At 42.7% G+C, this 18,596-nt stretch overlaps 4 protein-coding genes across 9 annotated transcripts in view; 2 read left to right on the top strand and 2 right to left on the bottom strand.

Annotated features, from left to right (window-relative positions):
- The first annotated feature begins 14 nt into the window (after positions 1–14).
- On the top strand, positions 15–2,323 carry LOC113213701 (protein cortex-like). The gene is made up of 4 exons (XM_052265238.1): positions 15–169; positions 548–767; positions 1,242–1,437; positions 1,683–2,323. Exons 1-4 carry the CDS (start codon positions 96–98, stop codon positions 1,934–1,936), a joined length of 744 nt encoding a protein of 247 aa, XP_052121198.1. The 5' UTR covers positions 15–95; the 3' UTR covers positions 1,937–2,323.
- Positions 2,324–2,439: 116 nt separating this feature from the next.
- On the top strand, positions 2,440–5,510 carry LOC113213700 (folylpolyglutamate synthase, mitochondrial). 2 transcript variants are annotated; one of them, XM_026432837.2, is made up of 9 exons: positions 2,440–3,028; positions 3,128–3,237; positions 3,330–3,576; positions 3,651–3,787; positions 3,860–4,043; positions 4,134–4,293; positions 4,372–4,588; positions 4,679–4,809; positions 4,905–5,510. In XM_026432837.2, exons 1-9 carry the CDS (start codon positions 2,840–2,842, stop codon positions 5,183–5,185), a joined length of 1,656 nt encoding a protein of 551 aa, XP_026288622.1. In that variant the 5' UTR covers positions 2,440–2,839; the 3' UTR covers positions 5,186–5,510. The 2 variants fall into 2 exon arrangements, with proteins under 2 accessions (XP_026288622.1, XP_026288621.1); XM_026432836.2 differs by having other exon boundaries at positions 4,679–4,824.
- Positions 5,511–5,596: 86 nt separating this feature from the next.
- LOC113213699 (neuropathy target esterase sws) lies at positions 5,597–15,966 on the bottom strand. Of its 3 annotated transcripts, XM_026432832.2 has the most exons (22): positions 15,673–15,966; positions 14,870–14,945; positions 14,703–14,809; positions 14,292–14,601; positions 14,050–14,195; positions 13,754–13,963; positions 13,588–13,675; positions 13,258–13,445; positions 12,962–13,171; positions 12,677–12,882; positions 12,468–12,599; positions 11,543–12,386; positions 11,308–11,463; positions 11,096–11,215; positions 10,827–11,013; positions 9,031–9,147; positions 8,448–8,564; positions 7,840–8,051; positions 7,635–7,724; positions 7,343–7,553; positions 7,179–7,264; positions 5,597–7,102 (listed from the first exon to the last, which is right to left on the bottom strand). In XM_026432832.2, exons 1-22 carry the CDS (start codon positions 15,769–15,771, stop codon positions 6,977–6,979), a joined length of 4,038 nt encoding a protein of 1,345 aa, XP_026288617.1. In that variant the 5' UTR covers positions 15,772–15,966; the 3' UTR covers positions 5,597–6,976. The 3 variants fall into 3 exon arrangements, with proteins under 3 accessions (XP_026288617.1, XP_026288619.1, XP_026288620.1); XM_026432834.2 differs by lacking the exon at positions 8,448–8,564; XM_026432835.2 differs by lacking the exon at positions 9,031–9,147.
- Positions 15,967–16,186: 220 nt separating this feature from the next.
- The window catches only part of LOC113213721 (uncharacterized), a 3,656-nt gene continuing 1,246 nt past the window's right edge, over positions 16,187–18,596 (bottom strand). For all 3 annotated transcript variants that reach the window (XM_026432859.2, XM_052265214.1, XM_026432860.2), the window contains exons 3-6: positions 17,642–18,169; positions 17,421–17,551; positions 16,918–17,143; positions 16,187–16,829 (exon numbers count right to left, since the gene is read on the bottom strand). In XM_026432859.2, coding sequence (XP_026288644.1) covers positions 16,302–16,829; positions 16,918–17,143; positions 17,421–17,551; positions 17,642–18,169 — 1,413 coding nt within the window. In that variant the 3' untranslated portion in view covers positions 16,187–16,301. The remainder of the gene's footprint in view (positions 16,830–16,917; positions 17,144–17,420; positions 17,552–17,641; positions 18,170–18,596) is intronic.

The following is an 18,596-nucleotide window of genomic DNA, read 5'->3' as shown; positions in this document are numbered from 1 at the left end:
GTTGATTGTGTTGAGTTGATTGTGTTGAGTTGATTGTGTTGAGTCGATTGGCGCTGCTCCCACAGGTGTGGGACTGCCACAAGCGGGAGCAGCTCATGTCGCGGATGCTGCCGGACCGCGCCCCCGCCCACACCGTCTCATGGCACCCCAGCAGGGACCTCATCGCACTGTGAGTCGCACTGGCCGCGTGCTCAGCCGAGGGGTACTTCCCCATTATTTCAAGCGTACATACCGGGTGATCCAGAGAAGACGCAGGTGCCGGCGGGTTTGCCTACCCAAAGGGCTATGGCGCCGTACGGGCATAGGGGTACGCAAACCCACCCGCACCTACGTTTTTCTCTGAATCGCACACGGTACATCAAGTATATCATTTTTTTTTACTTTTCTTAATTTTTTAAAACTATTGTTTTGAAATACCCTGATTTTTTTCTAATCTCTTAATTGATTTTCCTTTATTGTCTATTTTTTTTAAGGGTGTACACTTAATTTATTGGGTGAAGTACCCCTTGGCTCACCCAGCCACCTGCTCCCCATGTCTCTGTTGCAGCGGCACGGTCCTGGGCAACGTCCACCTCCTCAACAAGCGGCTCGTGCTGCTCAGGTCGGTGTGCGTCTTCCCGGACCCGCTCTGCGGCGTGTCCAAGCTGGCCTTCTCCCGGGACGGCAGCCTGCTGGCCTGCGGCGGCCTGGGCGGCTCCGTGGTCGTGTGGGACTGGGAGCGGGACACGACGCGCTCCGACGAGGTGGACACGCGCTCCACGGTCACGGTGAGTGGGCAGTCTGTGCTATGGACCCCCCGGATGTAGGTAATTTGTGCTATGGACCCCTGAATGTAAGCGATTTGTGCTACGGGGCCGTGAATGTAAGCAACGCAACCCACGGTGGCTCCCTCTGCGCCTGCGCCGGCTCTGCGCCCCCGGTAGGTAGGCAACCCGAGCCCTAGCGCGCGCGCCCGCAGAGCTGGCTGCCTATCCTGGGTTCCGCGGGCGCGCTAGGCCGCACAGGGTAGGTTGGAGGTGTCCTTTACTCACGGCACGATAGGGCTTGAGACTGAACACGCGGGCTCTTTTCGCACGCTATATGAAATTATACATGTATACCTCACCAGGGGGCAATGTGACACGCTTCCTCGAGGGCCTCTTCTCTTTAAACCCCGAGTCCAACTAATCAAGTTCCATAAGAGAGGTACCCCCGAGACCAGCTAAGAACGGCGCGCTTTGTTTTTCGCCCGGCCCCTCTAGTCCCTGTCCTGGCACCCCTGGCGGCGGTCCATGCTGGCAGTGGGCTCCCTCGCGGGGGACGTCATCATCATGGACTTCTCGCAGCGCTTCATCACGCAGGCCAAGTACAGGGGCAAGCTCGGGTACAGCGCAGACGTGACAGCGCTGTCCTTCTCCCCCAAGACGGCCGAGCTGGTGGTGGCTTTCAACTCAAAAGGTGAGTAGGGACCAGGAGGACGGGGCAGTTTACACCCAGCTTACTACAATCCGGCTTATTTTAATTTTCCAAAAATTATTTCTGGTAAATTTTTCAAGATTTTTTTGGGTGTAATCTCTTGATTTTTTACCCAAAAAGCTCTAGTTTTTCCAATTTTATTTTTCTGGATAAATTTCATTTTTTTACGGAAAATTTTCGGACTTTATTTAAAATTCCTACTCGTCCTCGCGGTTCGGTTCCCACAGGCGCGACGCAGATCGCGGTGCTCACGGACCTGACGACGGTGGTGGACCGCCTCGAGGAGCACGAGGACCCCGTCAACTACCTGTGCTGGAGTCCGGACGGGACGACGCTCGCCACGGCCGGCTCGGACAACGTGATGTGCTTGTGGAACTTCATGGGTGCCAAAAAGACGAGGGAGTTGAAGCGGGAGGCACTGCGAGAGGCGCGAGAGGCGCGCAGCGGCATCGGGAGGCGGTTCGGCTGCGTCATAAGGTGACCAGGCACTCGACGGTCTCGGGTCTCGAACAAAAACCCCCGTACTAGAGTCTGAAAACGAGCAGCCTGTGATAAGTTTTGTGATAAGTTTAAAATTCTAAGAGATTTTAAAAATGTGTTTGTGATATTTGAGTTGTAAGGCCCATTTTAATTTTGCTAGTCGATATTTTATCGCTAGCACAGGGAAGCCCCAGTTATAGATTGTGTAAATCTTCAACTTGCCAGGTGGGGACTTTAATGAATTGAGAACAATTAAGGCTATTGAAATGAATTTTCTGTCACAATAGTTTGTAGAATTATGAATTTTGATAATGGTAATGTATAATGCGACGACGGCCCGAAGTTTGATATTGTGAATGAATTTCAATTTTTAATTTTGTGTGTAAAAGTAGTGCTTAATTTGGACCCCTTTCACCCTTACTCATCCGGCGGCACACTTCAAACATAAACCCCTTATCGCGCTACTTTTCTTTCTTTCTGCAAAGAACTTTAGTATCGACGTAATTGTCATACCAAACAACACGATACGGCAGCATCTTAACCTCAAATTGCACGTGCGGTCCGCTGCGGAGGACCAGCATAGCGCCAGCAGCAGAGCAGCGTGGGGGCAGTGAATGCGAGGAATGTGTCAGAGGCCATCAGATGAAAGTTGTCGTTGCTCCGGCTGGTGTTGATATCGTGGGACGTTTCCCAATCGCCTGGCCGCGAGCCAAGCCCGTAGTCGCGGCGGCGGCGCTCACATCTCCCTCTCTCCGGCCGGAGTCGCGGCCGCGGCGTCTGTCTCTCTGCTCTGCTGCTCACCTCTGGATGTGGGCGTGAGGCCTGACCTTGATGTTGCCTCGTCTCGACCCACTTCTCAATCAAGATCAAGATTGGAGTCCGGCGGCAAAAGGCGCGAGTGAAGATGCAGGAGCTGCGGCGTCGCGGCCCCAGCCTCAGTCCTCGACTGTGTCGTCTGCTGGGAGGCTGCTGTCTGCGCCCGGCGCCTGGAGCCGCACGACCTGGAGCCACTGGAGCAGACTGCAGGAGCTGGAGCGCGAGCATTCCCTCCAGGAGCATGTCGGACCACGTGTCGGCGGGGCAGAGCTACGAGGTGGGACGGGGGCTACTTGTACTGCACATTGTTTTGTTGGTGAAGCTCAGCGAGTAGTGAGAGGATTTGTTTGTTTCCCATGTTTTTGTTTTTTCCCAGGATGCGATTCAAGCTCTTAATTCCCTCCAGAGCAATGCAGCGTACATCACGGATCGGACTTTGGGAAAACAAGCAAATGGATTAACTTTTACTCAGAAATACTCTTCAATGTGAGTGAGTCAATGAATTAAGGAACGTCATACGATCCCTTGTAAGAGAGAGTGTTTCTGTCAGTACGCCTGTTTAAACCAGTTATTTTTAGGATTGATCTTGGTCTAAATGAACTATCAAATCTATCTGTCATCCATGTGGCTGGAACTAAAGGCAAGGGTTCCACAAGCGCTTTGTGTGAATCTATTTTACGTCATAATGGATTCCGAACTGGTTTCTTCTCTTCACCGCATCTTGTATCAGTCAGAGAACGCTTTAAGATTGAAGGAAAATCAATATCCCGTGAGAAATTTACTAGTTACTTTTGGGAAATTTTTAGAGCTTTGGAGGAAAAAAAGGTAAGCTTGTGTTAAACGTTTTGTAGTTTTTCCTTGGAAATTTCAGTTGATGATTCAACACAAGTTCATTGCAGGATTCTGAAATGAGTATGCCTCCTTATTTTGTGTTTTTAACTATTATGGCTTTTAAAGTATTTCTTAAAGAAAAGGTAGATGTTGCAATTTTTGAGGTAGGTATAGGGGGAGAACATGACAGCACCAATGTTTTACAGTAAGTAACATTTTTGGTGTTTAGACTCATTTTGTCGAACTAGATAGAATTATCTATTTTTCTCCCCTCCAGAAATGTGTCAGTGGTTGGCATAACTGCCCTAGGCATTGATCACACAGCTTTGCTTGGGAACACCTTGGCAAGTATAGCTTGGCAAAAGGCTGGAATCCTTAAGCCATCAGCTATCGCATATTCAGTGTCAGGCCATCCACAGGAAGCCTTGAAAGTATTGGCAGAAAGATCAGTGGAACGAGAGGTAGTTAAGTTTACTGTGCCCTCTATCTGGCTATTACCTGACTACCATATACACCATAGACTACTTCAATTCTTTGACCATTTGTTTTAGTGTCCTTTACTGATTTCTCCACCTCTGGACAATTACAAGTGGCCAGATTTATCATCAAGGCAGGCTGCTTCTTCATTGTTTCGCACACAAAAACTCAATGCATCCTTGGCTCTTCAGCTGACTAATGCTTGGATGCGAAGAAGAAGTGAAACAAATTCAGGTATGCAACTACTGTATGTCTAGAGATTCCTAGTTCTATTGCTTTAGTAATCATATTTTTCTCCGCTTAAACCATCAGGATTTCACAAACCTATCATCAGCCCAAGTTTGAAAGAAGCCCTTCCATTTTCTATAACTAAAGAAACAGCTACAGGACTGTTCAATTGCAGATGGCCTGGGCGAATGCAGATCTTAGAATCCGACTGTGGTCGTATCAACTACTTTATTGATGGAGCTCACACTGTTGAAAGTATGACAGCATGTGCAGAATGGTACAGCAAACATCGTCCCTCAAGGTGCACATTTTTTTGTACAATTTAGCTTGATATGAATTTGAGGGCAATTCAATTTACCATAATTTTTGAGCAATTAACTTCTGGTTCCAGATCAAACACAAAACATGCTTTACTTTTAAACATGACAGGAGATCGCGACCGCTTACAAATCATAGAACCATTATTCCAATTTCAATTTGACAAAGTAATTTTCAGTCCTAACATAGCATCCTCATCTCAAGGTAAAACTATAAAATGTGTGTATCATATACACATTTTTTTTTAGTTTAATTATATTTGACTTACCTGGTAATCATTGTTATCAATTGATTTTTAGGTGACAATCAGAATCTCAGAGTTTCTCATGGTAGTCAGCTGCAACAAACTCAAGACTTGCATGACCTGTGGGTATCAAAGACTTGTTATACAAATAACAATAAGAATAAAGACAATCAAGTATTCATTAATACATCAGTTAAAACTTGTGTTGATGAAGCACTGACAGAGCTGCAGGATGAAGCATCAGAATGGTGTATTCTAGTGACTGGTTCCTTACATTTAGTTGGTGCAGTGTTAAGTATAATTGATCCTAACCTTGAGAAATCAGAGAGATCTTAGGCTCATGGTGTGTGTAAATGTAACTATGTTGTAGTTAGCCATGCATCATTTTTATATCATGATTTGAATCTCATCACTATTTCTCATTCTGTTTTGAAACAATTGCTGATGGCATGTATTTTATGTCTCAGTAATTCTATTGCACAAGATTTGAGTCAAAACATTCCATTTATAATAAAATACTGGATATTATGTATATCAAGGGGAAGACGACTTGGGTAATCCGTTGAACACAAGATTTCAGAGTCGTTTTCTCCACTATATTATATAGAATACTTATATGGTTTTCTAAGGTAACTATTTAAAATAAATTACTGAATCTCAATTAGTGGTCTTGTGTTATATCCTGATACCACAAAAGATTATATACACTTTACATATATGTAGTAGGATTGGGACAAGCAAAAGTGCTTATATAATGTAAACACACAATTTTAATTGACTTAAAAAGAGGTATGTAACATCCTTGTGCTTCAAATCCAGTAGCCAAACTTCTTTCCTCAATTGCAGGAAGAATGGTCGTTGCTGAGGCAATACTAACTCAAACTATGGGATGTGGCTCTTGCCAATATCACGTCATTATTACATACAATCTGCTACAAAATTAAAGATATACAAAAATACCGAACAATGGCTCGAATTTGAGTTGGTTGAAAGGAAGAAAATTTAATACCCTATTTACTCAGTAGCGAGGTTTGATTATATAGCCAGGATAACAGTGAAACACATCTCACCCCATCCAATAAATAGAAGCATGCTCGAAAGGTCATGGAACATTTAGTAATAGTAAACAGATGCTCCCCATATAAGTGATGTTGTTTAAGTCTAAAAATGTCCATCAATGAGCTGAATAACACGGTGAAAGATGAAACTTAAGGTGAGAGTTGTTAATTGGTTTTGAAACTAAATATGGATGGAATGAAAAATTAACACACAATTTAAGTTCTTTCGCACATTAAATATAGGACAACCAGAATGGTGGTGCAGCAAGCAAAGTAAAAGGCACCTCATAAATCAATATGATAATGCTAAAACAAGGCAGTTCAAGAATGTGAGCACAATTCAATGTCATTTGACATTCAAAAGCACTGACATATGCAAACAAGAAAATATAGTCTTTTCACACAAAATTGCTGATGTAAAGATAGCTAAATTTGTGTGATAACTGAAATGGAACAATTTAAGTCTAATCCCATCATTTATATTTTCTTGTCTCAATACCAAAGACAATCAAGGAAGACTAACTAAAAGTAACAAAGGCTAACAGAAAAACCATAATCTATCACAGCCACATTTGCAAAAGCTAAAAATTGAATCATAGTAGAAATGGACCAAAAGTATACAATGAAACCATATGATACAATTTTAACAGATAAGGAAGACAAGAAAAACTCTTCCCATCTGCTAAGCTTTTACTTTATGTACCTTTCTTCATAAACAAGATTTTAACTAACAGAGTTAATAAAAATTGCTATTCTCATCTGAACATAATGTTAAAAATTTATGACAAGTTTCGTTCGACATATCACACACCCAATTACAAGTAATTGATCTGATCACACATCACATGCTTCAGCAGGCAAAATGGCACAAAAATAACTGACAGAGCAAGATAAATCTACAAACATTTCACAAACAACAAATGAGTCATAGAAAAAAAAAAATGTATGTGAAATGAAAATAACATGGGGTGCACAAAGGGAGACTCAAAAAACAGAAATGTTAAGATGAGCTAAAATACCTATATAAAGATTATAAAAGTTCAAAAAGTTCAAAATATTTTTATAACTTTTACTGTAATCGTTTTACAGCCTTGGCTCTTTTGGGCATAAAAATTGAGTCAAGATCCATTTCTGTTTCTGATAGGGATAATGACCCACCGATACGTCGGGTGTGAGCAGAATCAGAATCACCATCCTGTAAAAAAAAGGTAGCTTTAGCATGAGAAGGAATAAGGAAGGAAATGACAGCCTCATAACACATAAACACTCACATCAAGAATACCAGCAGAAGGCTCAGATGCATATCCTGCCTCGTGGGCATCTTCCTCATCAGCCTCATATTCACTCTCAGAAGAATCTAGACAGATAGAATTATAGAAATACAGGTTAAACAGAAAAAGCATTAATTAATCAGTTATCAGTATCAATTACTCACCACTATCAAGAAATTGGTTTCGTGGAACCTTGCATACTAGCTGTGCGAGATCAGTAAAGGTATAACCAGATGCTGATGATGCTTGCTGGGATAATTGGAAACCCTTGTCTGAGCTTGGTGACGTAACAACATGCCAGGGCTTTGATAGTGGCAACTGGCCTGCTTTCAACAGTCCAGCAAAATATGTTTTCCCATGGGTGTACCCTACATCCTATGACAGCACAATGCAATTGTCTTTCAAAGAATTCAAAACAAATGTCCAACTGTTTTTAATTCAAAACTATGAACCTACCTTAATTTCATCAAAGCTTCCAAACTGTAAGGTTTTATATTTGTCTATGGGAGGTCTGATGTACTCACAGTAATCACTATTCTTCACCTCCTGGTTTTATTTAAGGAGAGGAAGAGCGAATTTTCAAAGATATTGTGTGGTATATTACATGGTATTTAGTATGATACAGGAGTATTTTATAGTTCTGCTCAGAAAATTTACATACCTCAAGTTGACGGACACAAGATACATATGCAAGTCTCGATTGAATATCGGGCATGCTAGGAACTTTAACTTGACTTGTGAAAGGATTCCAACGTTTCCACAGTAGCCACCATCCCGACAAAGAATCACCGTAATTTGTAAGATCCATTTCATCTTGAGAACCAACATCAATAGCCAAAATATGTCTGGCTCCCATACTTCTCATGACATCAGCTGTAAACAAATCAAATTAAGACAGGCATTAAAAAGGTTTTAACTTTATCTTAGAAAATTTTTAAAACCCCCCCTAAAACAACACAATGGACATTGTCCAGTTTTGTGGTGAAATGATTGAAGCATTTTCCCAAGCAACAAAGGGGCACTACGGGAAAATTTTACCTTCAATTTTTGAGATCTATCTACTGCCAACAGTGCAATCAGCACAACAATACGTCAAATATCAGACACAAAACTTAAAACCAACCCTATATAGCAATAAACATTTATAAAGACGTAATCCTATCGACTTGGAATTGTACTGACAACTGGAACACCCAATAATGTTCATGGAGTCACTGCATCTTTGCCTTACTAAAAATCTACACAGCTTTTTTTTATATCAAAATTTACCTGGCAAATTGTTGACGTAGCAGCCATCAGAGAGTAGATGGCCATCGATGGGATCACAAAGAGGGGGTAGAATCCCAACAATAGACATGCTTGAACGTACATACCGCCACGACTCCCCTGAAATTGTACTAAGCTCTGATTGTGCCTTCATGAGAAGCACTCACAGCTCGGCACAGGGGTTTGAGGGAGGCAAAGTTGAGTTGGCAAGATTGCCATTTGATTTCCTAAGCCAACGCCAAAATACACAGCACTTATTCCAGTGTGCTGTTTAATATAAATTTTTCTAATAAACAATTTTGAAAAAAACAAACTAAAAAATTGCGCAAGAATGTCTATAATTCTTTTTGTCAGTCTGTCTGTTTGTATTCAACTCAAGCCTAAAACCTACCTATTCTTCTAATCTCCCAAGATATCTTAGACAAAACTAAGGAAGAATAAAATAGAAAATGAAACAGAATTTTCTGCCAAATTAAGCTTAGCTATGCACATCAGCTGTTGAACCAAACACCACAAATAAGAAAGCCCCTTATGACACAAATATGCATGCATGCAAAAAAATATGAAACAAGGACTGGACTTTTACCTGGCAAGTTGTTGACATATCCTCCATCCAAGAGTAGGTGGCCATCCACAGGATCACACATAGGAGGCATGTATCCTGACAGAGACATCGAACTGCGACAGTAGCGCCATAATGATCCTGCACACATATCAAATCAAATTTCCCTCGACTCAGCAGTGTATCCTGCACCATAATTTCAAATAAAGGTAAGAAATAAGCTCTGTTCCCAATGATTAAAAAAATAGCCAGCAGTTATTGTCCAACTTAAAAAAAACTGTGTAATATTAATCCAAGTTCTTAAGTTTGGTATCAACTTGAAAAAATGAACGGAAGGGCTTCATAAACTGTACATAAATAGATATTAGAGTCTTAAAAGAAAGCTTGCATATTTCTCTCATAGATTAGAAAACTAGACAGCTACTTATTATGTTTCCTCCATGATTTAGAATCAAGCTGACCCATATTTACACTTGCTTCAAAGCATTCACTGAGCAAAGATTTAAAAAAGCTGGCAGTATATGATTCAAAAGTAAAGCAAAACATTTTACTCTAGGATTTTGAACATGTTGATGAGGCAAAGTAGTGCGATGCATTTCATAAGCTCTCTGCACCTTCACAAAAAATCAGCAAAATAACCATGCTACCAATGTTTGCAGTGACACACCACACCATGCATCCAGCTAAAGGTAGAATATTGCGTTTACTACAAATCCCTTTCTTCATTTACTTAACTTAAGAAGGTGAGTCTTAACAAACACAACAGGAGTTTTAATTGTTTTCATGCACAAAGAGGAAGGTTAAGGGGTCAATTGCTACCTACTGGTTGAACAAAATAAAAACAAGAGAGGTTTCTAAATATTTAGATAAATAACGGGATTGTGCAAATGTACTTGTGAACCAGTAACAGTCTTTTGAACCTAAGCTAGGATTTTTGGAAACACAATTGTTATGAACTGTTAGTTGTTTTCTATCTTCATGGAGGTTTTAAAAATGAGGGTTACCTGTGAAACGTGAGGTTAAAAAAAATTACTTTAAAATCCATATCATTTTCCTAGATTTCAAACTCAAATGAAAACTAGGTAAGGATACCTAAATATTACCATCAATGATATTCATAGGATTTTTTCCCTTTAATACACCATTAGTTTAACTGTACATGAGCTGAGAGACAAACAGACAAGACAGACTGTTGGCTACTAAAGGCAGAATGGCAATTGGGAAATAATCAGAAAGAAACAAAATAGAAAAGATAAAGATACATGGAAATGTGCCTGAGTGTGAGCTGTAACAAGATGTTTGATGTAAAATTAGTCGTTTTCAATTACTATAGACTCAATAAGACACTGTGGACAGCAAGACTCCAAAATAAACTAGGGATTATGGAGTCCTGAATTCCCATTGCAGTTTGTAAGCCTCTGCAAAATTTCTAAAATGTCACACAGTATCACATTGAGACAACTCCCTAATGCCTTTCCCCGCATCAGAAAAAAAAAATTAAACAAAATTAAAAATTTAAAAAAAATTAAAAGTAAAAAAAAATGTGATAAAGAGAAAAGTAATTAGGGAGGGAGATGACGAACTAATATTTGCATATCTAGCCATAACAAATGTTAAGACACCGATTGGAAATTAGACTGCATCAACTTGGTGAATAACAAAAATCACAATAAGCTTTACACCTACTATCCTTAAAATGGAGGGGGAAAAAAACGCCAGAAAGTTTAACCAAATGACTAGAGTAAAAATCAGTGATTGGCTCATAGAAACAATATGTTTAGGGACCTCTGTTTACAACAGAGTAAAATATTAATACTTACCATGAGTATGAACTCGCATCACACTTGAAGTAATATCTGTGGTGACAGTAAAATATGGCAACCAAAGATCTTCAATGTAAGTGTCTCCTAGAGTTTTCTGGATCGTCTGATTAAAATCTTTGCCAGAGAAGATTGAAGTCATGGGGTAAGTGAGATCTAAAAGTTGCCGCCACCACTGAGTCATTAGCTAAATAAGCAAACAACAAAATCAGAAATCTGCAGTGCAATGATGTAAGGTATGTAACGTTTTGCAAGTATGCACCACTCACCCTTGAAAACTCACGAGCTTTCTGAGTCATAGTGGTTAGATTTTTTTCCTTACACCACAGCGCACCCATCAGTGCACCAATGCTAACTCCTCCCACCATATCAATGGGAATACCAGCTTCCTGCACACAATATAGATTTTAAATTAAACATATTGCTAATAGTTTTTTGGCAAACAAAGAGAGGGCAGCTCATAAAATATACTGATAATAACCTGAATTGATTTGATCATTCCAACATGAGCTGCACCACGGGCACCACCTCCACCTAAAACAAGCCCCACTGATGTGCCTGTGAGAGATCGTGCCAAGCGGGAAAAATCTGAATGTATGTTGGGTTCTGAGGTTAGAACTTTACTATAGAGTTCATTCTAGAAATGAAAAATAAAGGAGTTAAAATGATTGAGGGCAATTGAAAATTGAAAAGAAATCAATCAATGTAATACTCACAATTCGGAACTGAGACCGTTTAGCAAACATCCGTTTAGGACATTGCATATGATGATGACCTGACACCCATGAGCGCATATTGAGCCAAGTAACAGTGTTGTTAGGTGGTTGGCCGCCTTCCTTGTGTAGAAGTACAAGTTCTTTCTGAGTACGAATTGCTAGCTTATCTACTTCTTTTTCTATTTTACCAATGGTTGGAGTTTTATCTCCTAAACCAACAATTAGGACACAATCAGCTTGGCGCACACACCTTTGTGTCCAAGCACTGAATGTTACATCACACTGATAGAGGGAAATGCGATGTTGATCCTCTTGCTGTGCTAACCATGAAGTTAATCTATATTCATTATTAGGATCCATTATTGTAGCTCCAAGAGTTTTCCGGACTAATTCAGATGTCAGTCGTAATGTTGGTCCAATGGCATTAAGGGAATGATAAAGTTCATATGTGAATGCACTCAATGGAACATCATCTGACACTGCAACTATTGCCACAGTTGAAAAGTTGACTTGAGCTGGTCGAGTATCAACTGCACGCCCGATACTCGGTTTTTGCCAAGAACCCAGAATACGGTGACCAAGAAGATTAATTAGTCTTGTAACCACAATAGGAAATCGTAGTTTTATTACATTAAATAATCCCTCAGGTAATTTGGCTAGTTCAGAGTCTCTTACAGCCATGACTGTGGTACTGCGAGGTGTCTGGGTCACCATTTCAACAATACCAACAAGATCCCCTTTACCATACTCAGCTACTAATTCCTTCTTGCCATTGGCGTGAGTAATAACAGATCGAAGTCGGCCACTCAGGACAATAAAAGTGCTGTCTGATTCATCACCTTGTCTGGCACACAAACGGTAACGAGATAATCATTAGACATGAAAATGTTATACATTTAATTGCTAATAATTTCAAAACACTGACCTGTATACAGCTCTTCCACTTTCCATAAAAACCCAATCAAGAGCGAAATCTACCTGCCTCACAAAAGGTGACAGTCTCTTTACAACCGTGTTAGCAATGTGCAAGACAACCCTTGGTCGCTCACGCATCAAGCTGTAAAAAATAATAAGTAATGAGAGGATGAACAATAAAGTTACAATTCTTAGCAAACTTCAAAAATATGAACATACCCATAAAAAGTTGTCTTTGATAACAATGCAATGCAAGAGAAGTGTTTAGCTCGAATTGTGAAGAAACTTGGTTCCCCAGTTAGTACAGCAAGACCACCAACCATTTCACCAGGATGGGCAGTAAACATGTGAACTTCTTCTTGCATGTCAGCTAGTTTTTGCGATACAATTAAAGTCCCTGACAAGAGGTATACTAAGGCAACATCCTGACCAAAGAAATACATTTTAAAAAATCTAAATAGAGGAACAAAATTACATTTAACTGATTTGGACACAAGTACAAACTTTGTGAGATTCTTCCTTCATTAAGTACGTTCCAGCAGGGACTTCCCGAAGTTCTACTTTTCCGTCTTTCAAGAGGCTATCGTCTTCCAGACCTAATTCTCTAACAAATGCTTCAGTAGCCAACTGAACTTGTTCAGCATGTTGTTTTGGTGTGAGCGAAGGTGCTGCACGTCGACGAGAGCCATGTCCTGAGTGAGCCTCTGATGCTCCCTAAAAATTTAATACAGTAATTTATTTTGGGTTTCTCAATAATGATCAGGGACATGTCTAAAAATTAAATCAAGGTAACATCTTACTTGACTAGTTCCAGTTGAAGGGTAAGAGGAAGGCAAAGAATCACCCTCCGGCACATCTGAAGGGACACTGGACTCATGGCCTGAGCGTGTTCTTCTATGAGAAGGTACAATGTTGATAGGTTGGGAGTGAGGACGACCATAGGGCAGGGGAGCTGTATCTGGCTGGTCAGCATCTTGATGTTCCTGACCTAGTAATAATTATAATAATATGTATCAGTAAAAAGAATACATCATTATTTTCAGGTCAATGAAAAGGAGGAGGAATATAAGGGCTCTAAGTAGACATTTGAATGATATTTAGTAAGCTCTCTTCCCTGTATTTGTATGTACCTGTATCTCCGTCCTTTGACGGTTCTCTATTTTTGATTTTGATTGGAGAGCCCATGAAAGGACTCATTTTTCTGCGGTTGCCAGTTCCCTGTTAAAAGTAATCATTTATTTTATTTCCATCAATAATTTTAAACAGAGAAATCAAGAACTAGGGTAATTTACTTACTGGGTTAACAAGCTCAGCGCTCAGTCCTAGGTATTGATGTAAGGCAGTAAACGTAACCCGCTGAAGGCGAACCATGATAACTTGCATAACTCTAATAAATATATCAGGGTAGTCATGAAATACATCTTGGAATGCAGCCATAGGAAGTCTAACCACAGTGGAATCTTCAACCGCTTTGGCAGACACTGTTTTGTATGGGTTTGGATGACCCTGCAGTTTTCAAACAATAAGTTTTATTTTAATATCAAAATAATATAAAAAATGAAATAAGTATTCAAGACATTGCATCAACTTACTGTCAAGACATCAGTAAAACTGAGAAGTGATGTCACTGATTCTCCTGTTTTCACACATTTTAAAGTGAGAACTGATCCATCTTGTCCTGTGATAAATACATTGACTTTGCCATTTTGAACAATATAAACATTTTCATCTGGATCACCTAAAATGTACAAGAGATACAGAAATTAAAAACAAGAATAATCATTATTTTTATTTTTTTAGATGCATATCTTAACAATCTTTAGTATAACAGTACCAATTTTAAATAAGTATGATCCTGCTGGTAGGTTAATAATTTCTGTATGTTTACAGAGTTTCAAAAATACTGGTTTTTCAAAGTGTCCAAAGACTCTTATACTTTGTAACATATATAATGCGTCGGGAGGAACACGTTTGTCATCTGCTCTAGATGCATCTTCCTCCAGATATTCATTGGGTGGTTCAAGAACTTTCAACTGCATAGGGGTGGTATCTTTCTTCAGCTGCAGAAGTCGTCTAGCAAATTTCATTACTAGTCTTCTCTTTTTGCCTTGACCGCCATGAACCTGTCCTGATATATTTTTGACCTAGAAAGGTATAAAAAAAATAAAAATAAATGATATGAGCTTCTTGTAACTGACATTTAAGGTGAAAGTCAATGACATCAAAAGCATCAACTCCAACAAACCTTGCGGAGCATTTTCCGTCCATAAAAAAGTACTTTGTCTCTTTTCCGAAATCGAGGTCTGGTTGAGCCCACACCTACCAATTCCTTCACCTCTGCTAAAACACGTTCTTAAAAAAAAAAAAAAAAAAAGGGGGGGGGTTTAACAAATATTATGTGCTCCAAAATACCTTTTGTTTTCCATTTCCATACTGCTATACAAACAATGATAGCACATAAGGCTACTCCAACTGCTAGAACTGTGACCTATAATGAGCCAGAATACAGATTATCTCAACATTAGATAACATATAGATAAACTATAACTGAAGAGGCAAGGATCAAGGATTAAAGTCTGCTGTCCTGATCTTTATCTTCAAGATACTTTCACAGTGCAGGAAGCTAGACATACCTAGTCACAAATGTTTGGCAGAGTTTCAGATTCTTATTGAGTTAATAAGCTCTATACATGGTCTGGTATCATCATTTGTTTTCAAACGACTAGCTCATTAGAATTTCAAATGAAGGCAAGGTTCAAGTCAATACCTTCATGTTTTTTTGAGTTTTACTTTTTGCTTGGAAGATTTAAGGAGATGAGACAAGTACAAAAGGGAACTCTAAAAGATGACAAACAAAGCTTGATGGACAAAGAAAAGGGCAGCAACACCCCTGATTCATCATAGATGATGAAAATTGATATAAGTGGAATCTTAGTCTAACATTTAGTGGAAACAGGCATGAAGGATTACCCTTGAACTGTTATAAGACTGGCGCAGAAAGAAAGAACTCGAGACTGCAGTATGTAAGTAATTATTAAAAAATATATGATCAGCTCAGATCTAGATAGTTGGTAAATAAAGTTGTAAACGAAAGGGTTATGGTCGACGGGTTTCATCACTACTGCAACGACAAGTAAAACATCTCGACAACGAGAAGGAGAGCGATCATGTTGCTTTGAATGGAACTAAACACTCAAACTAAGAGAAACACTCACCTGGTACTCGCTTACACTGAACGCCACAGAACTGAACCATGACCAATAGACAGACGACAGCCCCCCGGATATTGTGTTCAGGACCTCTGCGACCTCCATTTCAACGGCATTCTTCTATACTCGACGGGGTGCGAACACGAGCACTTTTCGCAAACTTTCATCGGCCGAGTAAAACTTGAGCGGCCAATTGTTTTCCTCAAAACAAATACGCACACACTCGGCCACTCCGCGTCTTGCAAAACAACTATGCTGCTCGATCCCGATCAGTCAGCTGGTTGGCTCTCCCCCTTCTGCTGCTGCTGCCCTTCGCCCCCCCTCCCCCCCCGTCCTCATGCAGCACCGCCTGATTCGCGTTCGCATTCGCGCCGCACCGTCACTTGTCTCCTGCTTCAGTCAGCGGCGCGCGCTACGGGGTGTTTTCAAGTGAGGACGCGCGGCGGGCGACCGGTCAACTGACGACGCCACCACGCCAAGGAAAAACTCGTGGGTGCCTTGAAAGAAAATACGCTTTGTTGTGTGCTAAAACCAACTGGTCTCTTTATTTTAGAGCTGTTTGTGAGATAGCTGTCTACAGGTACACTGCGAAGAGAATGCGTTCTCTTGTAGTTTCACTGCGGTATCGAATACCTCTACGGTTGCACTTGCACGCGCTTCAGACCCCAGTTCGGTTGCTCCTCAGGAGTCCGGATTACTGGCCAATTTACCCGCCTGACGTACTGGAGAAGGCCGTGGCGCGCTGCGGCGGCGGCCTCGGCGCACTGCTGGCAGCCGACACTCTCCGCCTCGGAGTGCCCGAAGTACAACGTGAAGCCCTCTCGCTTGTCGTACATGTACACCACGTGCAGCGCCTGCGCGGCACGGCGCACCAGGCCCCGCAGCAGCCGCTCCATGGACAGCCGCGCCTCCTGCGACTCGCCATCACTCATCTGATAGGAGGGGCACAGCAGCAGGACGAAGGCGAGCAGGCGGGGCAGAGCGGCGAGCGCCGCCGGTAACTGCGTGACGAACTTGCGGTCGTAGCTGGGTTGGCCCAGAACCAGGCACCGGAGACTGCTCCCGATCACACTCTCGCCCAGGGCGCGAATCGTCAAAGGGTTGACCCAATGGAGCTCGAGACGTTCGAGGGCACCGGTCCAAGACGTTAACAATGTGTGCACCTGCGAGAACAAAACGGTTCAGACAAGAACGGGTATGGCATCGGGCAACAACGGGCAGGGCGACGAATTGAAGATGAATTTGCTTTACCTTGACATCGTCCTTATCTTGGAAACCAGCGCCGAGGATGATGATACCTTGCTTTCCCAACGCGATTCGGAGCTCTTTCAGCCCGCACAACCGACGCAGCACCGCTACCTCTGCCTGACCCCGACCACCGTACAAGTCCACGCGCAAGCGGTGGAGGTCACTGGGGCAAGCGTCGACGAGGGGCAGAAGTGCCTCCTCGCGCACATTCACGCAGCGCAGCTGCCCACTGCAAGGAAAGTTGGTGGCTCAAACACGGACAGCGTGGGGCGAAAAAGTAGTGGGACATGTGAATCACAGTCACGGTAGGTATATGGCTGATTCACGCCGTGCACTTTCACTTTCGTAGTTATACTGTACCGCATGCACGCGGGCGGGCGCGTTGCCTACTCGCACGGGGCTATACGGAGCCGTGGGCAGCGAGCATAGCAAACCCGCCCGCACCCCGTGCATGCGGCACAGTATAACTACGAAAAAGCGCGGCGTGAATCAGCCACCTGGTATACCTGTGTGCTCGCAGCAGCGAGCGGAGGGCCTCCAAGTATGCGGGAGAGAAGACCTGCCGACCACCACCTGCTTTTGGTTTGCCACGACATGGATCAAGGGACACGGTGTGCAGCATGGGCAGCACCATATCCTGCGGACGGGAACACGGTTTAGTACTAGGTTGCCCAAGTCCAGGGACGGAACCCTGGCTGGCCGGCCAACCTGGACGACGCACACTCACCTGCGGCCACATTGTGCCCTTAACAACATGATTCGCTGTCACATCGAGATGCTCCAGGGAGCTCCACTTGGCGTCCTTCAGGGTGCCGAACGTGTCGTCCAGCTTCCTCGAGAAGGCGAGACGCAGACGCCTCACGGTCGGGGCCACGTCCCGGAGGAGGCTCGCGACCTCCTTGGGCAGGCCCGGGCCTCTCACGACCACCCTGAGGACCCCAGTGGGGCGTGTGGCGTCGGGGTCACGGATCGCGACATGCTGGTATAGGAATACCGCGGCCCGTCCCATCCATGTTTCCGCGGAAGCCCGACACACGTTCCACTCTTCCACAGGAGGGGCCACCCTCAGCAGGTCCCGCACTTGATCGCAACTCTTCAGCTCGAGCTCGGGCTTGCCGTGCCACGGCTGCGCACTTCTCGTCAGCTCTCCCAGCCGCCGACAGGTGCGGCCGACGGCGAAGAGGCCCTCGGGCCGCACGTAGGAGAGCACGCGCAGGAGGGCCAGGTCGGGGAGGTCAGGCAGCAGCAGCGGCGGCTGCGGGCAGAGAGACTATGTGACGTATCGAGGACTAAATGTGTCCACTGCATTTGTTAGAGCACCAAGAAAAAAAATATTTAAAAAAATCAGGAAAAAGACAAAACAAGAGGGAGAAGGGAACAAAAAATTAATTGCGCTAAATGTGGTTCTTGTTTTTGAAACAGCTCCTATTCACATTTGGGAGTAAAAAGGGACGATTTATTTTCTCAGTGCTGTGTATTTGTAAAAGTGATGGAAGTTTATATGTTTAAATGGATAATAGTCTAACAGTATTATTCTTTAGTAGTGCAACAAACACTTATCATATGTTGTTGGGGGGTAGGGGCAATGGGGACAAGTCGGGAGGGCATTGGGCAAGGAAAGGAGGGTGGGTTTCATTCCGAAGAGTAGAAAGTAGAAAGCACGAGGAAGATCGGCCGGGGGG

Source organism: Frankliniella occidentalis, unplaced genomic scaffold, assembly GCF_000697945.3.
Source record: "Frankliniella occidentalis isolate FOCC.00 unplaced genomic scaffold, Focc_3.1 Scaffold25, whole genome shotgun sequence".
Taxonomy (NCBI): domain Eukaryota; kingdom Metazoa; phylum Arthropoda; class Insecta; order Thysanoptera; family Thripidae; genus Frankliniella; species Frankliniella occidentalis.
Note: the sequence above shows the minus strand (reverse complement) of the source record. Positions and strands in the feature narration are given on the sequence as shown.